The sequence below is a fragment of the Anguilla rostrata genome, chromosome 3, assembly GCF_018555375.3.
Source record: "Anguilla rostrata isolate EN2019 chromosome 3, ASM1855537v3, whole genome shotgun sequence".
In the NCBI taxonomy this organism is placed as follows: Eukaryota; Metazoa; Chordata; class Actinopteri; order Anguilliformes; family Anguillidae; genus Anguilla; species Anguilla rostrata.
In genome coordinates this window covers 59434678-59456038 of record NC_057935.1, presented here as the reverse complement: position 1 = coordinate 59456038, position 21361 = coordinate 59434678, and the positions used below count along the sequence as shown (strand labels likewise).

Below are 21361 nucleotides of genomic sequence, written 5' to 3'. Positions count from 1 at the left end.
AATCTCATGCACTGAGGGCAAAGAAACTTTGAAAGCCTGAAATATTTTAAAAATATTTTAGTCCAGCTTATTTCCCCCTAGTATTTTTCTTCACATTCACACTTGACAGCGCATTTGACAAATATAGAACATGTGCTGCTCACAATCTGCTGCTGTGCACAAAATGTGTGATCTCAAATCAGGCGTGTCCTGTATGGCATGAACTGAGGACACATCTAAGGTCAAGTCACTGCTTGAGGCTTCTGGCCACTTTCTACCATATCCAATAACTGCTTCCATCTCTTCTTGTGAATAATTTCATTTTCTAAAAAAGGTTTCCCATGTAGGTTTTACCAATATTATCTTGATGGCTGTTTTGCACGCAAGTAAAAGCACTTCCCTGAAATTCCCTGAAACTTCCTATGGGAAAAGTATCTGCTCAGGTAGAGCTAAAATTAAACCACTGCAATCTCAGGTATCCCCACCAAATGTAGCAAAAGTGAAGAAAATTTGAACTGAAAATATTTATGATTTAAAACACTTTTTATGGTCTGTATTTTTAACACTTCCATGCTAATGCATTAATAAAGTCCTTTCAAACAAACCGTGTGATCTATCCCAGTGTAATCATTATTACAGTGTCAAAGACAGTATTCTTGAAAGGATAATTTTGTGCATTTAATGTCTTTATTGTAATAATAAAACAATAGTTTATAATAATTTCTTGCAGATCTTAGAATGGTTTTTCTCTTACTTTGTATTTTAAACTTCCTGTTCAGTCTACAGAAACTTGTAGAGAAGGAAAAGTAGAAAATTCAAATCCTCATCTCTTTGCAGTGATGATGCTTCTCTACTTTAAACCAGAACCTTGCTGATAGGATATACAGAAATGTAACATTTAACATGCTGTGAGAGTGATGGTATGGTATGGCTTGAACAGTGACTGTGCTCTACATGTACATGACAGATATAACAGTTACAGTTACAGTAAACGTGACAGAGGGCCACTGCAACATGAAAACAGAAGATGCATATTTTTAGTGCAATAAAATAAAAATGCAAGCACATTTATCTGCATCAATGCACCAATGCTCTTTTCCAGCCTCAGTTCAATAAGTCCAGTGTAAATTCATTTGTTAATTAGTGCTAATTAATTTCAGCTTCATTTTCAAGACAGGGCAAACAGAATAATCAGTCTTTAAAAAGCCTTAAAGCTGCCTTGAGCTTCCCCAGGCACCAAAGGGCCAAGAAGAGGACAGGAGAGGCCCTGAGGGGCCCCATTCCGCTGGCTTCTCGCACACCCAGGCTCCATACGCATCACAGCTGACAGCAAACAGACTCCCATCTTCCCGGACATCTGCACAGTCTCTGTGCTCAGTGTTCCACTGCACCTCCAATCTGTAACACGCATATAAAACACAATGAAAAAACGTTTTTTTGTTTTTGTTTTTTTTTACTATTGCTGTACCAGAATGAAGCACCCTGATCCGGCTGGCTCTCCACTATACATCTTTGGTGCTGTTCAGTGCTGTACCACAGTGTGCTACAACATTCTTTGGATAATCGGCAGTTCATCTATTTTTAAAAAGACTTTTTAGTAAAATATTGAAAGGTTTTAAAGAACAGACACACAGGGATTGTTTCTGATGGGGATTTCCATTTTGCCACACCCAATGTCCTTCCTTCAGGCTGTCTGTCAATCCCACCCAAAGGAACTCCATCTGTTGGTACACCCTCATTTTTCCCTGGATGAATTCCTGCAGGAAGAAAAAACCTCTTCATTACAGCACGGCTCCATGAAAATAATAGGCATATCAAATCCCACCTGTGTTCTAAAGAAATAATCTTCTCCTGAACCACTCTTATCCATCCTACTCAACTGCAGAATTTACTAGCCTTTCTTCTACCTCTCCCCCACCATCAAACCCACAAACCCAAAAGTAGCTGTCAAGCTACTCCTGATAGCCTTGTCTTGTACACTTTGGCCTGCCGTTCCACACCATTTCTCTGTGGTCCTCGATGACAGCTAGGCTGGCGTTGTATTCCTCACAGAACTCCATGCTCTCATCCCATTTGCGGTCATCTTCCAGTCCCACAGAGAAAAAGTAGCAGCTGCCCCAGGACCACAGCCACTTTTCTGGGCACAGCTGGCACCTGGCATCTGTAGAGGATGAAAGGTGGGGGTATATTAGGTCCTGATGGAACAACCACATTCACCATTTAATGTACCTTGCATTCAGCAATTAATGTACCTTAATCAATCAATCAATATCCATTTTGAGTATATACAATCCAGTATCATTATACAGTTTATACAGGATTATTCCAAGAGAGGGAAACCTGAAGTAGACGATTGAGCAGCACAAGCAGGGCTCAATCACCTTGGCTGATGTTGAGGAGCAGGAGAGACATGGTGCGGAGGTCTGCCTGGCACTGAGACATCAGTTCCATCGCCTCAGTGGCCTTCCCATCATCCCCTGCAGTCTGCTCCAGCCCAGGTGCGGCCACAGGAAACATTGCTGAGGACACACAGACCCCAGATTAGGACCAGCCCTCAGTCGGAGGCCCAGTAACCCGTATTTACTGTGTCAATCCCAGCTGACCAACAAAAGAGAACTGAGGACACCTTTCATTTCCTTTCTGAATCATGGTAAACAGAAACAACAATCACGAACATCCTTAAATGTGTACAGATGTTCTCAGGGCATCAGTGCTGATATAAAAGTCTTTCCTGAAGACCATGCGTGCAATGGTTAAAAGAGAAGATATAAAAAAGATACAGTGTGCAAAAACATGCAAATAAATCATTTTGGGGAGCATTAAATGAAGAATGAATCTTTGCCCGCAACCTGCCGTACAAAAACATACTGTGTGCATTTTTACCTTAACCTTTGTCCAGGTGTCACAAGGGCACATAAGAACAGGACATGTAAATGATAATGATGGTGTCTGCAGTAGTGGAGTATTAACAAGAGTGGGAACAAAAAACAGCTGTAATATGCAAAATGTTGGTGTCATATAAGCCCATGTGGGCTGGGCATTGGTGTGATGCATGACATAATAATAAAATTCATTCATTCATTCATTCATGCTATGGTTGCAAGCTTAAAAAGCAGAAAATACTATAACTTACATGAGACGGCCAAGGCCAGCAGCAGCCCTTCTGCCAGAACCAAACATAACAACAAAATGGCCACTCGCCTCAACAGCCTGAATCGGTGAGTGTCATCTCTGCCTGCACACAGTGAGGGTAAATGATAATGACATGATTATTCACTGGCATTTACATGACTATTCACAAGCATGTGATGAGAGGACATGAAATCATGCCAAATAAAATAGCAATTAAACTCGTAGTATACTCATATCGACCAACATTAGCTCACCTTTTTCTGCACACATTTTATAACATTTTATCAGGCACTAATTAAAAGCACCTAACTGATTACAGTTATACATATAATCCATCTATACAGCCAAATATTTTACTGAAGCAATTCTGAGCATGTATGCTGTTACAGGGTACAACTGCAGCATACCAGCAACACCAGAACCCCTAACCCTTGCGTTACAAGCCTAGTTATCCAAACATTACTGTACATTATCACCAATTTAAAGTTTGGGACATCCACAATAAAACTAGCCCAAGCCAGCCCTAAAATACTTGCAACAATTTTCTTCTAAAAAATATTTTATATACATTTGCCCAAACAAGAATATGCAGTTTTATCAAAAACCGAATTCCCCACGTGTCAGGTGTACCCCTTCCCCCAGTTAATGGCACTTCAAACAAAATTTTATGTTGAAATAAAGTGTCCTCCAAAGCTTCACCAACCTATTCATCACCACTATGGTGGACCAATGACATGAAGAGGGCATGTATTTCTCATTTTAAAAATGTAATCTCTCATGGGCTTTTGATAACATGTTTTAAGGTGAGGCTTTAATCTCTGTGCTACGCAATAGATAAGTTATCTGTCATTTTTCTAGGCTTCCTGCAGTCATTGACAGGCATACCTTTATAATGACTGGGAGGCACCCAAATGGTGGGCATGTAGCAATGAAATGGTGGAAACGTACCTGCTTGGACATGGATTCCATCATTGTTCTCCAAACAGGCTGACAGAGGTTCCATTTTCCTCTTCTGTCTCAGTGCTTCTTTAAGCACAAGATTTTTTTAACTCTCTTTTCAACAAAATTTTCTAACGAAGTCGTTCTGTTTCTTTAATGTACTCTACCCACTGCACCACTTCCTCTCAGTTACACAAAACTGAGGACAAGACTTCTCTAAAGCACAAATATATAACACATATGACGTGTCATTAGGTTTATCTTTGGCTCTTTCTTACACTTCGAACTAACATGAACAAATCAAAATGGTCACAGGCTATGGGGAAAAAATGGTCACAGGCTATGGGGAAAAAAACACACCCTCAACACAGTTTAATTTCATTCAAATGTATTTTCTTTTAAACTGGGGAAATCAGACTTTTGGCTTTTAAAAACCAAAAACGACATTCATGTACAGAAAAATTTCTTTTTTATGTACAAAATGGTAAATGATAAATGGACTGCATTCACATAGCGCTTTTATCTATATATTTATATATCCAAAGGCTTTACAAATGCCTCCCATTCACCCATTCACACACACACTCACACACACAAACGGCGAAAGGCTGCCATGCAAGGTGCCAATCAGCTCGTTGGGAGCAATTAGGGGTTAGGTGTCTTGCTCAGGGACACTTTGACACTCCCAGGGCGGGGGATCGAACCGGCAACCCTCTGACTGCCAGACAACCACTCTTATCTCCTGAGCTATGTCTCCCCATAAATACATTAGCTCTGTATAAAGCAGGTACCAGTTTGGAGCGTTGGCAGAGTTTAGTGGCCTCACCGGGGGTTGGTTCCTGAAAGGGCGGTTCGCCTGGGCCTGCCCAGTCTGCTCCTAGCGAAGGCCCATGGGCTGGTGCAGGAGGCAGGCCAGGTAGCAGCACACCTCCCAGGCCCGATCCAGCTGGGGGGCGGAGCTGTGCGGGTGCACCGCCCTCAGGTAGCGGAATGTCAGTACCTTGTCAGTCAGGCTACGCACACTAAGGACCTCTCGGGAAGGCACACCCACCGGCGGGGGCGGGGCGCACCCACTCTTGTTCCCGACCAGGTGGGAGGGTAGGCTGAGGGGGGCGGGTTCAGGGCTGCCGGGATTGGCCGCCCAGTCCTCCCACTCCTCCAGGCGCACGGAGCTGGCGAAGCCCAGGAAGCCCTCGGGCGATGCCAGGGCGCAGCCACGGTGGTGGGACAGGAAGCGGTAGGGCTGCGAGGACTGCAGCGCCCCTGGAGCCTCGCCCAACCGCCCCGCCGCGCGCTGCCGGTCCCGGGAGGACGCGTCGAACAGCAGGTCTGCGCACTCCAGCACCGTCACCTCGCGCCCGGACCCCAGCGCCAGGGCGTGCTTTGGCTGGAAGTAGCTGATGTAGCGCTGGCTGCACTTCACCGGGATCTAGGACAGAGCGCAACAGAAACAAACCCCGTCAGGCTCGGCACAAGTTCTGGAAACAATAAAATGCAGAATTCAATTATGGGCACTCAGAAACACCAATAGACTTTAACTTGTTAGCTAATGAGCTAGTTTAACCAGTTCAGTTAAGAAGCCGATGAGCTGAAGCAGGTAACTGTGAATCGGATTGGCACAGTAACCTTCGGGACCCAGAGCAAGTGAACAGGAGTTAAAACAGTGCGTTTTCTCCACTGGCTTCATTCTGCCTGATGTGTGGCCCCATGCTCTATACACACCTGCTGGAGCCTCCTCTGCAGCACCTCCATCCAGTGCACCCAGATGCGCGACACGGTGGACTCGGCCACGCGGAAGCGGAAGGCCAGGTCCTGGAGCAGCAGGCCCAGTCGCAGCCGTGTCAGCACCAGCAGCAGCTGGTCCTCCGAACTCAGCAAGGTCGGCGCACCCCCGCCCCCACGGCAGTATCCCATGATCCTCCAACGGACTGACTCAGCAGTCTCTCCCTCGCTGTCCCCATCAGCTGGGAAGAGGGTGGGGTCCACCTGAGCAACCGGGGTGGAGTCCTGAGAGGGTCACGGAAGGAAACATGGTTAAAAAACTAGTCATCATATATCAGGAAGTGCATAGCATGGAGCTGTGGGACAAACTATTTGCATGGCTAATCTAGTTCCTCTCTGTGACTGCAGAACATGGTTAGAGTGCACCCTAGTGGTTGAACCAACACAAAACTTGTTGCTTACACCTGGTGACACATGATTACCACTTGGGGTTGAGGATATGAGCTAGAAGACCAGCATCTTTAATCTGAATAATACATTTTATAATTGCAAAATCTCTCTATGCAATGTAAATATTATGACAAATCCCACTGTATTACCAGAGACAATGGATCAGGCAGACTCTCTTCATCTTTCAGAACATCCTGCTCCTCGGTCCGGACTTCCATCTCCATGTCCCAGCCCAGCCCCACCCCGTCCCCTCCCTGCAGGAAGCTGAGGAAGGCCTTGAAGTGGGCATAGGAGTGGAAGCCGGTGTAGAAGCGCAGCCACTTGGGGGAGCCGCGCGCCAGGGTCTGAGCGCTGAGCGTGGTGGGCCTCGGCGGCGGCCGGGCCTGCTCCCGGACCTGCGTGTCCAGCGACAGCATGGCCTCCGCGCTGGCCTGCGCCTGCTGCTTGGCCTGCCGCAGCTCCTCCTGCAGGCCGGCGGCCTCCGTGCGCTGCTGCGCCAGCTGGTCCTCCAGGGCCCGGATCCTCGAGTCCCGAACCGCGGTCAGGGTGTGCATCTCCCACTCCCACTGCTTCTGTACAGACAGACACACACAGGTTACCGCCACACTGCCACTAAATAGAATCAGACATCACAGTGCAACACAAAAAAACATACACCTACAGGAGCATACACAAAAACACAAAGCAAACTGTACTGTTCTCAGTCTTACAAAAAACACAAACAACATACTTTGCATGTAAAATAATATGTGGCAGTGCAACATCCTGGTTTGGGAACTGGAAACTTGGTGGTTGTAGCTCAGGATCGAAGATGAGGCACTCCCGTTGAACGTGTGAGCAGGGTACTTAACCTGAATTGCTCCAGTATATATCCATCCATATAAATGGGACTGTGTGTGAAGAATGTACTCTGTGTTAGTCGCTCTGGATAAGAGTATCTGCCAAATGCCTAAAATGTAAATGTAAAATGTATGTCACAGGCAAAACTGGCTGGCTAGCCAAAGGATACAAACTGGCAGTTAAAGGACACAAAGCAACACAACATGTCTAGCTTTTGCATTGACAAGGCATGCTTACACAGAGACAGGCTGGACTTGTAAGTTGACACAGAAAGTAGGACCACACAAGAAAGGCTAAAGGGTACAATCAGGGAGAGTGCCCAGGCAAGGAAGGACAGAGTAGAGCATGCTAGGCACTAAGGGCCCAGTTCTATTCCCTAGCTAGCAATACACAGTACTGCAATAGTAAAAAAAAGTTCTCACCTTCCTCTTCTGGAGTAGCTTCTCCTTCGCCTCCACAGCCTTCTGCACGCTGAGGAGCGCCTGCTCCTGGCGGTGCTGGTCCTTGGCCAGTCCGCGCACCATAGCACAGAGGCGGGCCGGGTCGGTGGGGATGGTCAGGCAGCCATGGTCATTCAGGAAGCCCCGGCGGCTCCACATCCCCAGCTGCACCTGCTGCACCGTGTCACTCACCACCTCCATTAGCTCCGCAGCCAGGGCCAGGTCCCCCAGACCGGCTGGCGAGTCTGCAGCCCGACCCAAACCACACAGGGTGAACGAGAGGAGCGGAACATAAGAGTGGATCGGGAGATGCGGGGGAGAATAAATGGAGAAACAAGAAGAGGGAGAGGGAGATGAGAAGAACAGCAGCAGAAGAAAGCAAGTTGTGAAGGAGAATAGAATGGGAGGGGAAGAGAGAAAGGAGAGGATCACTACTGCGCCAGCCCTGCAGTAACAGTGGAAACCATTTAATATTTTCATTGATGTGCCAAGGCCATGAGTCTGAATACAGTGAAAGTGTGAATGACCAAACCAAAATACAACCCTGAAATGCATTAACCTGAACCTGAACAGTGATGATAGAAAGGAAACAGACTACATTTTATACAAACATTGAAAAAATTCCTACAGGGGACAAGAGCATAAAGAGACAGAAACAGAATTAAGGAACACAAAGATAAGGGGCAGTGCTCAACAATTGAATGAGGTGCATTTATCATGCTCTTACATCTGCAGCTCTACTGCTGGAAATATTGTATGTTAAAATTCTATTACATGACAATATAAAACAATACATGTATTAACAATCCATGATAAATTTATTCCTGCCTGTGGTAGTTTTCCAAAGGCAAAGAAAAGCTTTTGCTGTTACGTCCTTGGATACAATTGTGCTAATTATTGTTTACATTATTTATTATTATACAAAGTGTTGATATTTCTGTGGTCGTTAGTTCTGTGTGTGTGGCTGTGTGTTCTTTCGGTCGGCCCTGCTTCTGTCTCTCCCCCTCTAATTACATCAGGTGGGTTAGTTCAGGAACTCCTCTGATGAGCCACCTGTCGGAATAGGTGGACCGAGCTGGGGAACGTGAATAAAAGACCGGTGATTTCAAAATGGTCCCTGTCTCCTTTTTCCTCCCGCCAGACACCAGACACTGTTGCTTTGAGTTGAGCCGAGGCGAACAAGGCTTGTTTTAGTTTAAGGTGTTGAAAGTTAGAGTGCCGGCTTTGTGGCTTACTAGTTGGAAGTGTTCTTCTCTTCTTCTTTGCTTTACAAGGTTGTAAGTATATAAATACTGCAGATGACTCAGACCATATCTTTCAGTAAGGAAGTTGTAGTAGGGAGTCGGATGCCATTTCTTTTTAATGCTTTGTTTTCTGTGTTTGGTTAGTGAGGGAGTTAGGTCAGATATTTGTTGTTATTTTGCTCTTTTGGTTTGTTGGGTTATTTATTCCTCCCTCAATGGGTAGTTGTGTTTTGTTGGCCTTGCCCCCTCCTGAATACCTGAACAGCTTCCCTTTTCTGTGTATTAAATAAAAATGTAGAGTCCTTGAAATAAATGTTTTTGGTCCTGTCAGTGCTGGGGATGGGAGAGGAAATTCCTGTCTATACCTTTTATGTAGCGTCCCTAACCTAGACTGGGGTCTTGACATATGGGGAAGGAAAACCCAAAAAGTGGGGAGCACAAAACCCCACCTGCACTCCGTCCTGCCATCTGGTCCTCCCGCTTTCCCCTCCTCCCCCTCTTTGGCCGCTCCAGATCCTTCTCCACGTTCTCCTCTCCCTCCCTTCCTTCCCTCTGGTGGAAACAGCATGCAAGCACAAAAGTGGTCATCAGATCTAGGATAAATATAGTTCGGGAACCAAGTACCACAGGTGCAAGACACTCCATTGTATTTGCTAGTTCTATTCTTCTGTGTCGTCTTCTTCCTATTATTATTATTTATATTATTACTATTATTATTCTTGCAACTGCAATTTTAAACAAACTCCAACCCTGTCTGACAGAGAGACTCAAAATCAAATAGCCATATTGCTCTGCATTACAACATTCCCAAACACCCTGGCCTATAATGATGAGTGACATGTGATATGTACCCACTTCTAAGCACGTATAACCCACCTGCAGATGCTTAAATCAACTGACCTCATGTGAGAGCTATAATAGAAAAATTCTGTTACTCCAAATCAAAACCGAGGAATACATTTCCCTCACACTTCGTGGGATTCATATATATATATAAAGCCGGTTTCTTTGCCAAGAGTACCAAATACATCACGCATTACAATTGAGGCAATTCTACTACTACTACGGTATACAATGAGAACCCACAGCAGTACAATATTGGAATGAAAAGCTCCATTCTAATAGCTTTGCTACTGAGAAGAAGAAGAAGGAGAAGGAGAAGGAGAAGGAGAAGGAGAAGGAGAAGGAGAAGGAGAAGGAGAAGGAGAAGGAGAAGGAGAAGGAGAAGGAGGAAGAGGAAGAAGAGGAAGAAGAAGAAGAAGAAGAAGAAGAAGAAGAAGAAGAAGAAGAAGAAGAAGAAGAAGAAGAAGAAGAAGAAGAAGAAGAAGAAGAAGAAGAAGAAGAAGAAGAAGAAGAAGAAGAAGAAGAAGAAGAAGGAGGAGGAGGAGGAGGAGGAGGAGGAGGAGGAGGAGGAGGAGGAGGAGGAGAAGAATAATGGTGATGATGATGATGATGATGATGATGATGATGAAGACATTGTAGGTACCTTCCTCTTGCGGAAATCAAAGACTGTGGGTATGGCACAGTCACGGAGGCGCACAGTTTGGCCTGTACGGTCAAACATGTCAGAGGTGAAGTGTAAGCTGCAGAGCACACTGTTTTTGGTGGGCACCCACAGCTGGTGGTCACTGCTCTGTCTGCGCAGCGCTGAGCACCATTGCAGCCTGCGCACAGGGTCCTTGGGAAACCTGCATAATCAAAAGAGCCAATCAGTTTCATGTACTAAACGCAGTCTGTATTAAAATGGCATAGACGCTGTTGTTCTGTTCATATTAGACTAAACAGCATCCTCTGCGTTTTACCCAGGTCTGTGAGTTCTACAAACCAATTTTAATTTTAGCCACCAACATGACTTTGACTCCCTTCAAAGAGATGTGGTTTTTCATATAATATAGACATAATTTAAATACAATAAATGAAAAAATGACAAACTAAGCACACATAGACAAAAATGGATAAAAGGTAGCACAATGTCCTTTTTTTTTTCAGTTTTAAATATCTCAGGAAAAATAACAGTAGCAATGATTATGTACTAATGCATTTCCTCACAAAATATATACATCATTTTTTATACCCATTGTGTATGGCACGTTAAGACAACAGACGCCAAATATAACTGAATATATAACTGCCATGGTATACTTCTGGACTGAGGCATTAACACTGACAAAAGTTTGTTAAAGACAATGTCGAAATACAGGTATTTCATTATATTTAATTTCGGGACTTAAAGACATTTTCGGCAACTAGTGATTTCATCGCAAGAGCTACAAGCTTGCACGTGAGGAAGCCGGGTAGCTGAGCACCCAGGGACTCTGATTCCGAAGAGTATATAGGTGATCGGTACCTGTGGAATGTGATGCCCTGTTTCAAAGTCTCAGGGCTCCTCTCCACAGAACAGTTGATGGCCACACAGCTGGAGGGCATGTTTTCCTCCTGCTGTAGGGGTTCCTCTGAGCACTGCTGAGGACGAAAGAGGCATTCGACTTTCCTCGGTCGTTTTGAACTACGCGTCTCTCACAGAATACAGGTTAGATAACAGAAATTCTGGAGGCACTGTCGTATATGGTTAATGACGCAACTATTTGCAATAAAACGGTCCCTGCATGTTTTTCGCTATTTATTCAACGAGTAACTTTATTCAGAAATGATACCCAGCTCTAGACACAGAACTTCCAACTAAATATCTTATTACCGAAAACCAGTTACACTACTTGTGCTTTGATCACGCACCCACTTAAAATGGTGTCCAGAAATTAAATAATATAATGTTAGCTAGTTAACGTTATCTAACCCCGTGATCAACGTGGTGCCTTTAGAAAATGGATGATAGGTAGCCAGTGTTAGTCAGCAAACAGGGTGACAACTGTTTTTATTTTGGTTGCAGCTATGATTATGATCGGGTAGTCTCGCTCAATGTTAGCGCGTGAGCTTGTTATAGCTAACGTTGAAATGTTGCTAGCAGTGTTGACGTTTAACGGTGCTTGTATCAGCAAGCTAGAGAAACTACAAAGCTACGACGTGAGATCATATAATTCAGTTTAGACTAACATGGTACACTAGCTAGTAAAATACTTATTGCAACTGTTTAGCCAACCATCTGACGTTTCAATTCAATTGTGATTTAGCTAGTCTAGTGAACATTTAGACACGGGACAGTGCTTCTTTGAAAACCCGCGAGCTAACCTTAGGTCTATACGAGCTTAATTTGTTTGGCAAACGGGCTAGATCGCAATATAGTTACCAAATAATACAGCATCTGTAACTTGGCCTTGTTCGCTAGCTAGATAACTTTGTTACAGTCTAGCGACTGCACACATATCCAAATGACTAACGTTAGTTAGCTACGTACTTCGCAATTGAAGTTCCACTGAAGCGTAGCTAACGTTAGCAAACGCTTGCTTCATCTACGTTGTTAGATAAAACGGAACGCTGGGGGATTTCTTTAAGTGGAAACTGCAATATGTTACGTTTTCTAAGTGCAAGTCAGTTTCTCCTTAGAATAAATATTATTATCGTAGTTTATTAACGCATTTTAATGGTATATTTGACATTTAGATGATGCCATGGACAAAATTCAACTTACATGTGCAGCTAGCTAGCGTTAGCTATTGACTCGAGTGTGTATGCACAGTTTCTTCACCGGCAAAAGATGGCGGATTGGCTGTAAATCAGATAATTTGACGTCACCTTCTTGTTGCGGTTGTTTTGGGGCGAAGCAAAGACTCATTATTTAACAATACAGTCGTGTGGGGATTTGATCAAATGATTGCCTGAACGCGTAACACATTTTAAGTTGCTCTTTTCTTTTAACGAAGAAAAACGAAATAGGGGAAATTGTGGCAGTGCGTTCGGAAAGGTGCGAATGATTTGAAATGTTCTTATTCTTCTATATTATGTAAATTCTCCATAGAAAACAGTAGCCTATTATGATGAGCACATGTACGTGTTAGTTTCCAAGCCATTTCTTTTCAAATCTGCAATGGTTAGGGTCCTGACCTCTTAATCAGCCCACGAAGTTGCAGCGTACAAGTACCCCACTCAGTTCTTTATGGCATCACCCGGTCTTAACAGGGTTAATTGCAACTGCCATGTCTTGTCTCTTCTGGCCACTTCTTCAGCCTAGTGCCTGTATAGCTACAGTAGCAAATGTATATAGGCTTAGATCTTACCAAAGAATCAGTGACAACGTCTGATGTTATAGATCAATGCGGAACATTTTCAAGTGTAACTGTTCAACAATATTGCCATAAGTGTTATTATTGAAGTACTACTTGTATTATTGAAGTACAAACGGTTTAGTATGTCACATGTTCTCACATTGGTCTCAGAAACGCTTATGCAAATGTTGCTTAGTCACTGCTTTACTAGCCAGGGGCTAGTGTTGTTATTTTTTTCATATAGTGATTTGTTTAGATTAATTACAATTGAATGAGCAGCTATTGATTCATTTAAGATTTTGAAGTGTTTATTGTTTTCCAGAATCCATTTTCATTGCATTTAAAAAGGTAAGCATGCTAAAACCTTACATGTACCATTAATATTTATTTTTGTAAATCATATTACAAGAAAAAAATACAAGAAACAGCAAGCTGAAAATGCATAGATAAAAAAGATCAAATCACAACTGCTTTCCAGAGCGGCTCCATTATGCCCCAGATTATGATCCCACTTTGCTGTATGTTTATGGTCACATTATTTTAATCTGTGAAAAAAAGGAGGATCGCGGAGTCTCAGCAGGTTAAAACTCATTGGTGTCCAGTAGAGGGCGAGCGTGTGCCTTCTTGTGGTAGTATGTGCGTGAAGGAGTGGGTCTTCACTTTTTTTTCCATTCTAGTCTCCAGTATACTTGGTCCTCCAGTTTCCCCTTCACAATTTTATTCAGCTGTACAATGGAGACAAAATGTCATTAGAAATGTATAAAATTTTGGTTTAGTGCAAACCTTTTGTTGAACAATGATGAGAATAAGGCAGATTCTCTGTATTAATTTTGCTTATGCTATAGACTATCTGCACGGAAAACATCTACACTCTACTTCCCTTGAACTCTTTCTATCTGTTTCTCTTCTGTACCAATGAAACGCCTAGATAGTCACAGGAAAGTGGTGCAAAGTAGGAACTTTAAACAAACAGGCATAAATACACCCATATATGCTTTTGCAAAATACCTCCCAATTTAATTTATCAAATAAACTACTAATTAGCTACACATGCTAAAATATACTCAATTAAAACTTATTTTGTATTTGGAAACATTTTTAGAGTAGCCCACATTTATATTGCAGATATGTTTCACTTATTGTATGTGTAACTAGCTAGCAAGCTTTAAAAACTGGGAACATTTTAAGACTGGGGAAAACCAGTTAATACATGCAGAGTACTGCCACAGCTCTATGGTGACAGTAGGCCATGTAAATTGGTTCCCCAGTAGAGAAATCTATCAGTACAAATATTTTAACACTCTACTGACTTTGGACAAAATGTGTCATCTAAGTGAAAGAAGGATGGCATACTCACCTCTTCAAAGATTTTGTCAGCGGTATTAGGCTCCTCACAGAACAGTGGTGTTTCAGAGGAGCATTGAATCATCAGGACTAAAGTTGTTTTCTCGGGCTCTAATGGAAAAAAGGCAGGAAAGTTTGAAGAATAAAGAACCATGTACATCATTTGAGTTTGATTAATCTCTTTATGGGCAACATCAATATTACAGGACTTCATGTTTTGGATAGATGTAATGGACATGTGCTCATGAGGCTTGTTGTCCATGGTTGACACCTTTGGGCCAGTAATAATTTATTCTGCGAACTTCAAAGTATATAAAACTATAAAATATGAGTCAGCCAGAACGAGTGTCTGCAAAGCAGTAACATGCCTCAATTAATTGGACAGCATACCCAGATGGGAAGATATACGTTACGTATATTCTTTGCATGAGTGACTATCCCAAGACACACATACCTGTGAGAGCAAAAGTAGAGATAGATTCACTGGAAAGGTTGCCTGCCAAGGTTTTTACATCAAATTTATAACTGGTTCCTGATTTCAACCCTGTGAGCATCACATTGTTTTTCTGTACTTCCATCCTTCCAATGTGATTCCAGAAGGCAGCGGTGAACTCCACTCTGTAGGTTACTGGACTGCCTTGCAGCTTCTCTGGGACATCCCACTCCAGGCTGATGCTCTGCATGGTGCTATTGACAACCTGAAGGTTTTCTGGCTTGATTGGCACTGAGGAGGGCAACGTTTCACATGTCAGACCTCGCAAATGATGGCGAAGCAGGGAAAATGCTGGTGGAGTTAAATGAAAGAACTAAATGGGAAGGAATGGGTATATAATTCAATGGGAGCCTATCTCATACGCAGGGCTACAGAAGACAGGTGAGTGAGTTAAATGCATAAAGTTATTTTATTATTTTTAGTGGTTGCTTTTTGAAATTATTCCAACATTACTACATCTTTGTTGTTTGGGAGATGTATTAATTCATTGATATTCATTTAACTGAAATACCTTTTAATAGTGATGTGCAAAAATAAATTTCTCAATACAAAACCTGTGTAATATAAGACCTATTAGGACCTAGTTATCCATACAATTTTCGCTTATACAGTGAAATTATTGCATTATTAATTATGGCCAGAGATGAATAATTAATCCCTCGTCAACCATGGCCCCCCATGCTTAACCATGAAAATCTGCTTTTGTTTTTTCTGAGTGAAGTTGATGAGAGAGTGATTCCTATACAAATACATTAGACTTCCCAAATAAATTCCTACATTGACTATAAGGAAGGACATACCTGTAAAGATAAATAAATGTATTTTGTGTTTGTGTGTGTGTGTGTGTGTGTGTGTGTGCGTGCATGCGTGCGTGCGTGTTAAGAGCCCACAGCTGGAACTCACAGGTAAATATCCATTTGGATACACCATCACTCTGCCGGGATTTCTGCATCAACTCTGTGTAGATGGTTACAGTATAATTAACAGCTGAATTCAGGTTTTGAAATGTGTGAAATGTTTCATTGGTGGTGGCCTCAATGAAATTTCCTTGTTCGAGCTTGAGTCGATAGAAGTCAAAGTTTCCATCTGGGGGATCCCACCTAGCCATGATACAGTCATTGGAACTGTTCAAAATCAGATTTTTCACAGGGGATGGTTCTGCAGTGGAGAGACAGAAAGAGAGGGGGAGAGAAATCAAATGTGAAATTCCAGTGGCCATTACATCACTGCACATCTGTGAATGACTAATCTGTGTACTTGCGTCATTGTCTTTCAGTCAGTCTTTGAATCCTATTGATCAGTCTCTGTCTGTTTGTACTTGTGTTTAAATCAGAACTCACTGGAATAATACATGATTGTAAAAGCCTCTCCCTCCACTGAGTCATTTGGCATCGCCCCTGCTCGTGCTGCCACGCTCAGCTGAAACTCTGTGCCCGCAGTGAGATTTTTCACTGTAAGATTGGTGCCAACCAAGGTTTGATTCAAAAGAATTTTCCTTGTCTTCCCCTGTTGGACATGTACTCTGTAGCAACAGCTGCTTCCCTCTGGCGGCATCCATGTTAACATGATGGTATCCATAGTGACCTCATTGGCAGTCAATTCCCTTACCTTATCTGGTACTGGAATAAAGGAAAGAGAATAATGACATTATGTCAGGGAACACACTTGCATGCAACATCATACTGTACTAATGTTGACCGGATTTGGCTTTTAAGTATAACTGCACAATGGATAGTGGAAACCGCCAAGATCAAAGACAAGCCAATTAATGTAATCAGTCAATAAATTTGGAGATGTATATCATAGATGTTTTTCATTTATAATTTGGTGTGGAAAGACGTAAATGTTGCTTAATAATAATAAGGATGTAATTAGGATTTTGATTTCATGTTTAGTTATCCAACTTATGTTGTAAAAATCTATAGCTACTATTCACATTCATTTAATTGTATGATAAATGATTACATTTATTTTAATTATACAGTCTGTAGAATTTCACATTTTAGAAAAAGGTAGATTAAGCACAACAATTCAACTGCTTTTTATGGACCAAGGAAAATACCACATTTAAACTGCACTGCAGGTTACCCTAAATAAAAGATACAATGTAACTGTAATAATGAGACAATAAATGTAAAAAGGAAAGTATTTTTGGTGTGCGACTAATGTTGGACATGACTTACAGGTGTAGGCTGAGGTTGAGTCTGTGTCTCCTGTACGTGACAGGTCCTCCACTTCAGCGTTGACAATAAAAGTATAGTTCTGTCCCGGCCTGAGATTCTCAATCTGGATATATTCATTTGTTACATTGAGTGTGGCGAGGCTAGAGTGACCATTCACCTTCACTTTGTAGAATGAATGATTTCCAATTGGCTGGACCCATGAGAGGAAGGCAGAGTCCATTGTAACATTAATGACACCAAGATGTCTGACACTTCCAGGCTCTGAAAGAGAAACAGAAATGCTTAAATTACATAAAGTCAGAAACAGAAATTCTCTCCTTGGGTAGAAACAGTGCCTCGTTTTCAAAGGGGGGGGCCAGAGAGAAATTAAAGAACTATGCCATTAAATCACTTATTTAATCTGTAACTTTAATTTGGTTTACTGAGGAAGTAATGCCAGTCTTGAACTTTACTGGGTGGAATGTCACTGAGAGGGAGTGAATATCAATTCAGAAATAGAGGGAAGTACAGAAAAACTGATTTCTGAACTGAAGCGACCCCTGGCTACAACTTAAATGTTCAAAATATAAAACATGGTTTTGTGAAATTATAATTAGTTCCAAAAAAGAATTTAATTCTGTGTGAAATTGTGGTGTTATGTCAATACGTTCAATAACTATGTAAAACTAATTTTGCACTTCAAAACATGGAAGCTTAGAATATTAGATAAAAAATAAAAAAAAGTTTTAAAAAAATTAATTGAGGGGTCCAACTCATGATGAATTTGTCAAAACTGTACATGAAATGGATATTTAAAACCTGTTCGTGAGAGAACTCTGAATGGGGTTCTAAACTGTTATAAAGTGAGTTCCTGTATATCACCATCTGTCTCAAAAAAGTTATGCATTAAATTGTAATAAGTCTGGGATGATACACATATTTGGATAATGATGATGCTGTCTAGTTCCTCAGTGCCAAGGCGCACAGACTCACTGGTATAGAATGTCACATTCTGTGGGTTGAGGTCTCTCTCACACTTCACAGGGAATACCTGGACTCTGTACTTTGTGCCTGATGTGAGATTATAGAAATTCATGATGAGGTCAGTTGTGTTCTCCGTCAAGTGAATGTCTCCTCTCACCTCTACCCTATATAAGGCAATGTTTCCAGGCCCAGCCATCCAGCTCACTGTCATGCTACTCAGGGTCACATTGGAAATTGCCACTTTGCCATAGAAACGGTCTGCAGATGGAGAGACAATACAAGAAGAGGAGGTTGATGAGGGGTTTGGGGGGTGGGAGGGGGAGGACACGGGCACAGTGAATGGCGGTGGAGGCGAAAGGAGGGAGAGGAGCAGCACAATGTCACCTTTGTACAAGTGAGTCAGCTTAGTATTAGGCATATATTGCTCACAGTCACAGAATGAGTGAGTAGCTTTTTCAGTAAACAACCTTTTCATCAAAAAAGTGTCATGGTCAGCAGTGTGGCCGTATTCCAACAGTGTCTGCTCTGCATGGTTTGAAAATGCTCACATTACCTTCATAACAGATATATGGTAAGACGTCAGTGCATTTCTTCTCAAACCACAAGCCAGAACTCAGCAGGGACACACAAGGGTTCTCAGGGACCTCCATTTCTTCTTCCTCAGTAAAATTTGTGCGACTTAGGAGCATACTCTCAGAAGGGATGTACTCTGTTTTGACACTGGTGGTGTTCATACAGAATTCTTCAACCTCGATTACACATACATCATCCTGCAAATAACTGTGCTCTGTGATATTGAAATTGCTGCAGAAATCTCCAAGGTTGACAGTGTGCATAGGTTTTGGCTGTGGTTTTGGGAGTTTGGGCTGGCCGGGGTACCAGTTCTGGAAGGTCATCGGGTCACCGTTAGACCACTGAGACCAAAACATGGAATTGTTGAGATCTTTGCGCAGGCCGATCCAGTAGTCTGAGTTCAGATTCTGGGCCAGGATCTGGATATTGTCGGAAGTGAGGCTGACAAGCTCTTTGTAGCAGAGCTGGCAGTGCTGCCGAGCCTCCTCCCAGGTGGACGCATTGCGCTGGGCGAAGTACTGCCGCTCTGAACTGCAGCAGGCACATACTGCGGAAGGGAAAGGGGAAAATGTCAGATCAGTGAGGAAGGTGCCAGGGCATACTGGTGGCATTTATAAAATTTGGTATACACTACTGTGCAAAAGTCTTAGGCACCCTAGATTTTTAAATATAATATATAGTATATATTTGGTCTTAGATGTTTATGTCTTGTTTTCTGCATTAATGTGTCAGTAGAAAAGAGCAAATTAGAGATTTCCAAACATGAATTTTCCAAAAAATGAAATTTTACAGATACATTTTTGTATTTTGTTAAATAAAGTAATATTTTAAGTAATTGACTACTTTTCAGATAAAAACTTGATCAAGGGTCTCTGGGATTACCTGGAGAGCCAGAAGCAAGCGAAACAGCCAAAATCTGCAGAAGAACTGTGGCAAAATGCTTTGAACAACTTACCACCCAATTTTCTTATAAAACTACAGGACAGTGTACCTAAGAGAATTGATGTAGTTTTAAAGACAAAAGGTGATCACACCAAACATTGATTTTATTTAGTTTTTAACTATTTACTGCTCTTTATATTATTTTTTCAATATTTATAACCTTTCATCATATTATTTTTGAAAGCATCTTAGCTGTACAGCATTTTTTTTACAGGTGCCTAAGACTTTTGCACAGTACTGTACTTCACAAATATATTTTTGAATGTGGATGTATGCTCAAATTCATAATCCTGCATAAGCATGAACAATTTGGGCAAGGTGGGGAGGAAGGGGACAAAATAAAATAACCCTCCCCCCCTCCCAATAATATAGCATGGTGATGATAAAAATCACTTAATCTAATAAAGATGGGAATTTCATGATTGTCACGGAAGTTGCAGATGCCATGGATTCCATGACTTTCTCAACTTTTCATATGCCGGACTCTAGTATAGTGCATTAGGCAATGTGGCAATGAATTAAAATGTCCACTATAATTTTTCTTTTCTACAGTGTTTTACAAAAATATTCCAAGAAAAAACATAGAACAAGCTGTTCACAGCTGGGGCACATAAATGAAAACAGGGTCAGCTTGGATTGTTACAGAATAAAGGTAAAAGTGCTATACATTTGTAGTTAACTGTAAATATTCAACTTCAGTTCCATCATCTACTGATGTTGCATCTCATTCACAAAACTTTTCTTAAATTATTTTTACTTTTGTTCTTAAAAATGTTTCTAATAAAATTCAATATGGGATTCATGATGTGCTGACCTTCGTTTTTGAGCATATCTCAGGTGTATGATGAACGCTGACTGTAAATTTTATGCACAATCCTGTTCATTAGTATAAGTACACAGCCAAGAACAAATACAGATAAAAAAAATTATGAATGTCAAAACGTACTTGGAAATGTTCTTACACACAGTTTACAATTGCAGATTACACGTGCTCACCTATGAGAAACAGGATTCCTGTCTTTCCCATCCCCAAACTCATGAACAGGGAGCCTAGTTTAGCTGCATATAGACAAAAGAAAGGCACACAGTGTAGATAGATATAAAGGCAGGATACGGCAAAATAGTGCAACTCAAAGGAAATCCCTTTATATATTTATTAATAATTTAGGGAAAACAAAAGGCCCATAATCAGGAAAAAAAGATAGAGAATAATCAGAATGCATGTAGCAGTTTTAACAGATAAAAGTATGTTTTTTCATCTTCATCTCACATTTAAAATAAAGCAAAGAATTCCTTTTTAATGAATGTACTTGTTGATATTAGACATTTCTACCGATTGTTTTTTCATTGTTGAAGGTGACAGGAATTATCTGGCAATAATTTAGTTAATGAATCCTGTACCCGATTTCAATTGTGCAAAACGCTATTATTTTCACGCATTATCAAGACTCATTGATCAATTTTGACAGAATACATAAAATATATTTGTTCTTAATCAGGATACTCACCTGGTCTGCTTCCTTCTCTCTCTGTCACACTTTCCCAATCCAGCTATATTTGATTAGACCTGGCAGTGAATATTTGCATGACTGTAGAACACACAGCTAGTTTCCATAGGACAGAAAAAAAACAAGCGGGGACACAAGATGAGAACACACAGGCAGGAGAAAGCAAGGAAACAAGCTAGAAAATAAATTAAATCAAAGTGAGAGAGATGATAAGTGATCAAAGGACAGGCTGTCAATCAGATCCATAATTGCATTTTTGCGTGACTGCCACTGCTTTTTGTTAAACAGCAGTTAAAAAATGTCAGGTATATTTTATACACAGAATTAATGATGATGATGAATTAAGAAATAGGGTCATTATTTGACTTAACTGAATTCCTGGAAACCCTATCAACTTCTGAACTCACCATTTTGTGAAGGCAGAACAATATCCTGGAGACTTTGGGACC

At 41.7% G+C, this 21361-nt stretch overlaps 3 protein-coding genes and 1 long non-coding RNA gene across 10 annotated transcripts; 1 reads left to right on the top strand and 3 right to left on the bottom strand.

The window, feature by feature from the left end:
• Window positions 1–647: 647 nt before the first annotated feature.
• LOC135251408 (CD209 antigen-like protein E) lies at window positions 648–5011 on the bottom strand. The gene is made up of 7 exons (XM_064328826.1): window positions 4877–5011; window positions 4060–4137; window positions 3113–3214; window positions 2361–2498; window positions 1980–2140; window positions 1612–1736; window positions 648–1377 (listed from the first exon to the last, which is right to left on the bottom strand). Exons 2-7 carry the CDS (start codon window positions 4112–4114, stop codon window positions 1188–1190), a joined length of 771 nt encoding a protein of 256 aa, XP_064184896.1. The 5' UTR covers window positions 4115–4137; window positions 4877–5011; the 3' UTR covers window positions 648–1187.
• Window positions 4422–12443, bottom strand: LOC135251406 (uncharacterized). Of its 7 annotated transcripts, none has more exons than XM_064328823.1 (9): window positions 12333–12443; window positions 11094–11209; window positions 10233–10434; window positions 9196–9298; window positions 7485–7747; window positions 7074–7112; window positions 6372–6794; window positions 5773–6057; window positions 4422–5479 (listed from the first exon to the last, which is right to left on the bottom strand). In XM_064328823.1, the coding sequence occupies exons 2-9, from the start codon at window positions 11171–11173 to the stop codon at window positions 4928–4930; spliced, it is 1947 nt and encodes a 648-aa protein (XP_064184893.1). In that variant the 5' UTR covers window positions 11174–11209; window positions 12333–12443; the 3' UTR covers window positions 4422–4927. The 7 variants fall into 7 exon arrangements, with proteins under 7 accessions (XP_064184893.1, XP_064184895.1, XP_064184889.1 ...); XM_064328825.1 differs by having other exon boundaries at window positions 11094–11206; window positions 12333–12398; XM_064328819.1 differs by lacking the exon at window positions 12333–12443 and adding an exon at window positions 11991–12302.
• On the top strand, window positions 12326–16546 carry LOC135251409 (uncharacterized). The gene is made up of 3 exons (XR_010329139.1): window positions 12326–12605; window positions 13229–13254; window positions 14848–16546. It is a non-coding gene; the product is annotated as an uncharacterized LOC135251409 (long non-coding RNA).
• On the bottom strand, window positions 13197–20463 carry LOC135251405 (receptor-type tyrosine-protein phosphatase beta). Its single transcript, XM_064328818.1, has 9 exons — window positions 20401–20463; window positions 18443–19009; window positions 17899–18147; window positions 16927–17187; window positions 16084–16362; window positions 15647–15901; window positions 14705–14974; window positions 14264–14361; window positions 13197–13631 (listed from the first exon to the last, which is right to left on the bottom strand). Exons 1-9 carry the CDS (start codon window positions 20441–20443, stop codon window positions 13563–13565), a joined length of 2091 nt encoding a protein of 696 aa, XP_064184888.1. The 5' UTR covers window positions 20444–20463; the 3' UTR covers window positions 13197–13562.
• Window positions 20464–21361: the final 898 nt, after the last annotated feature.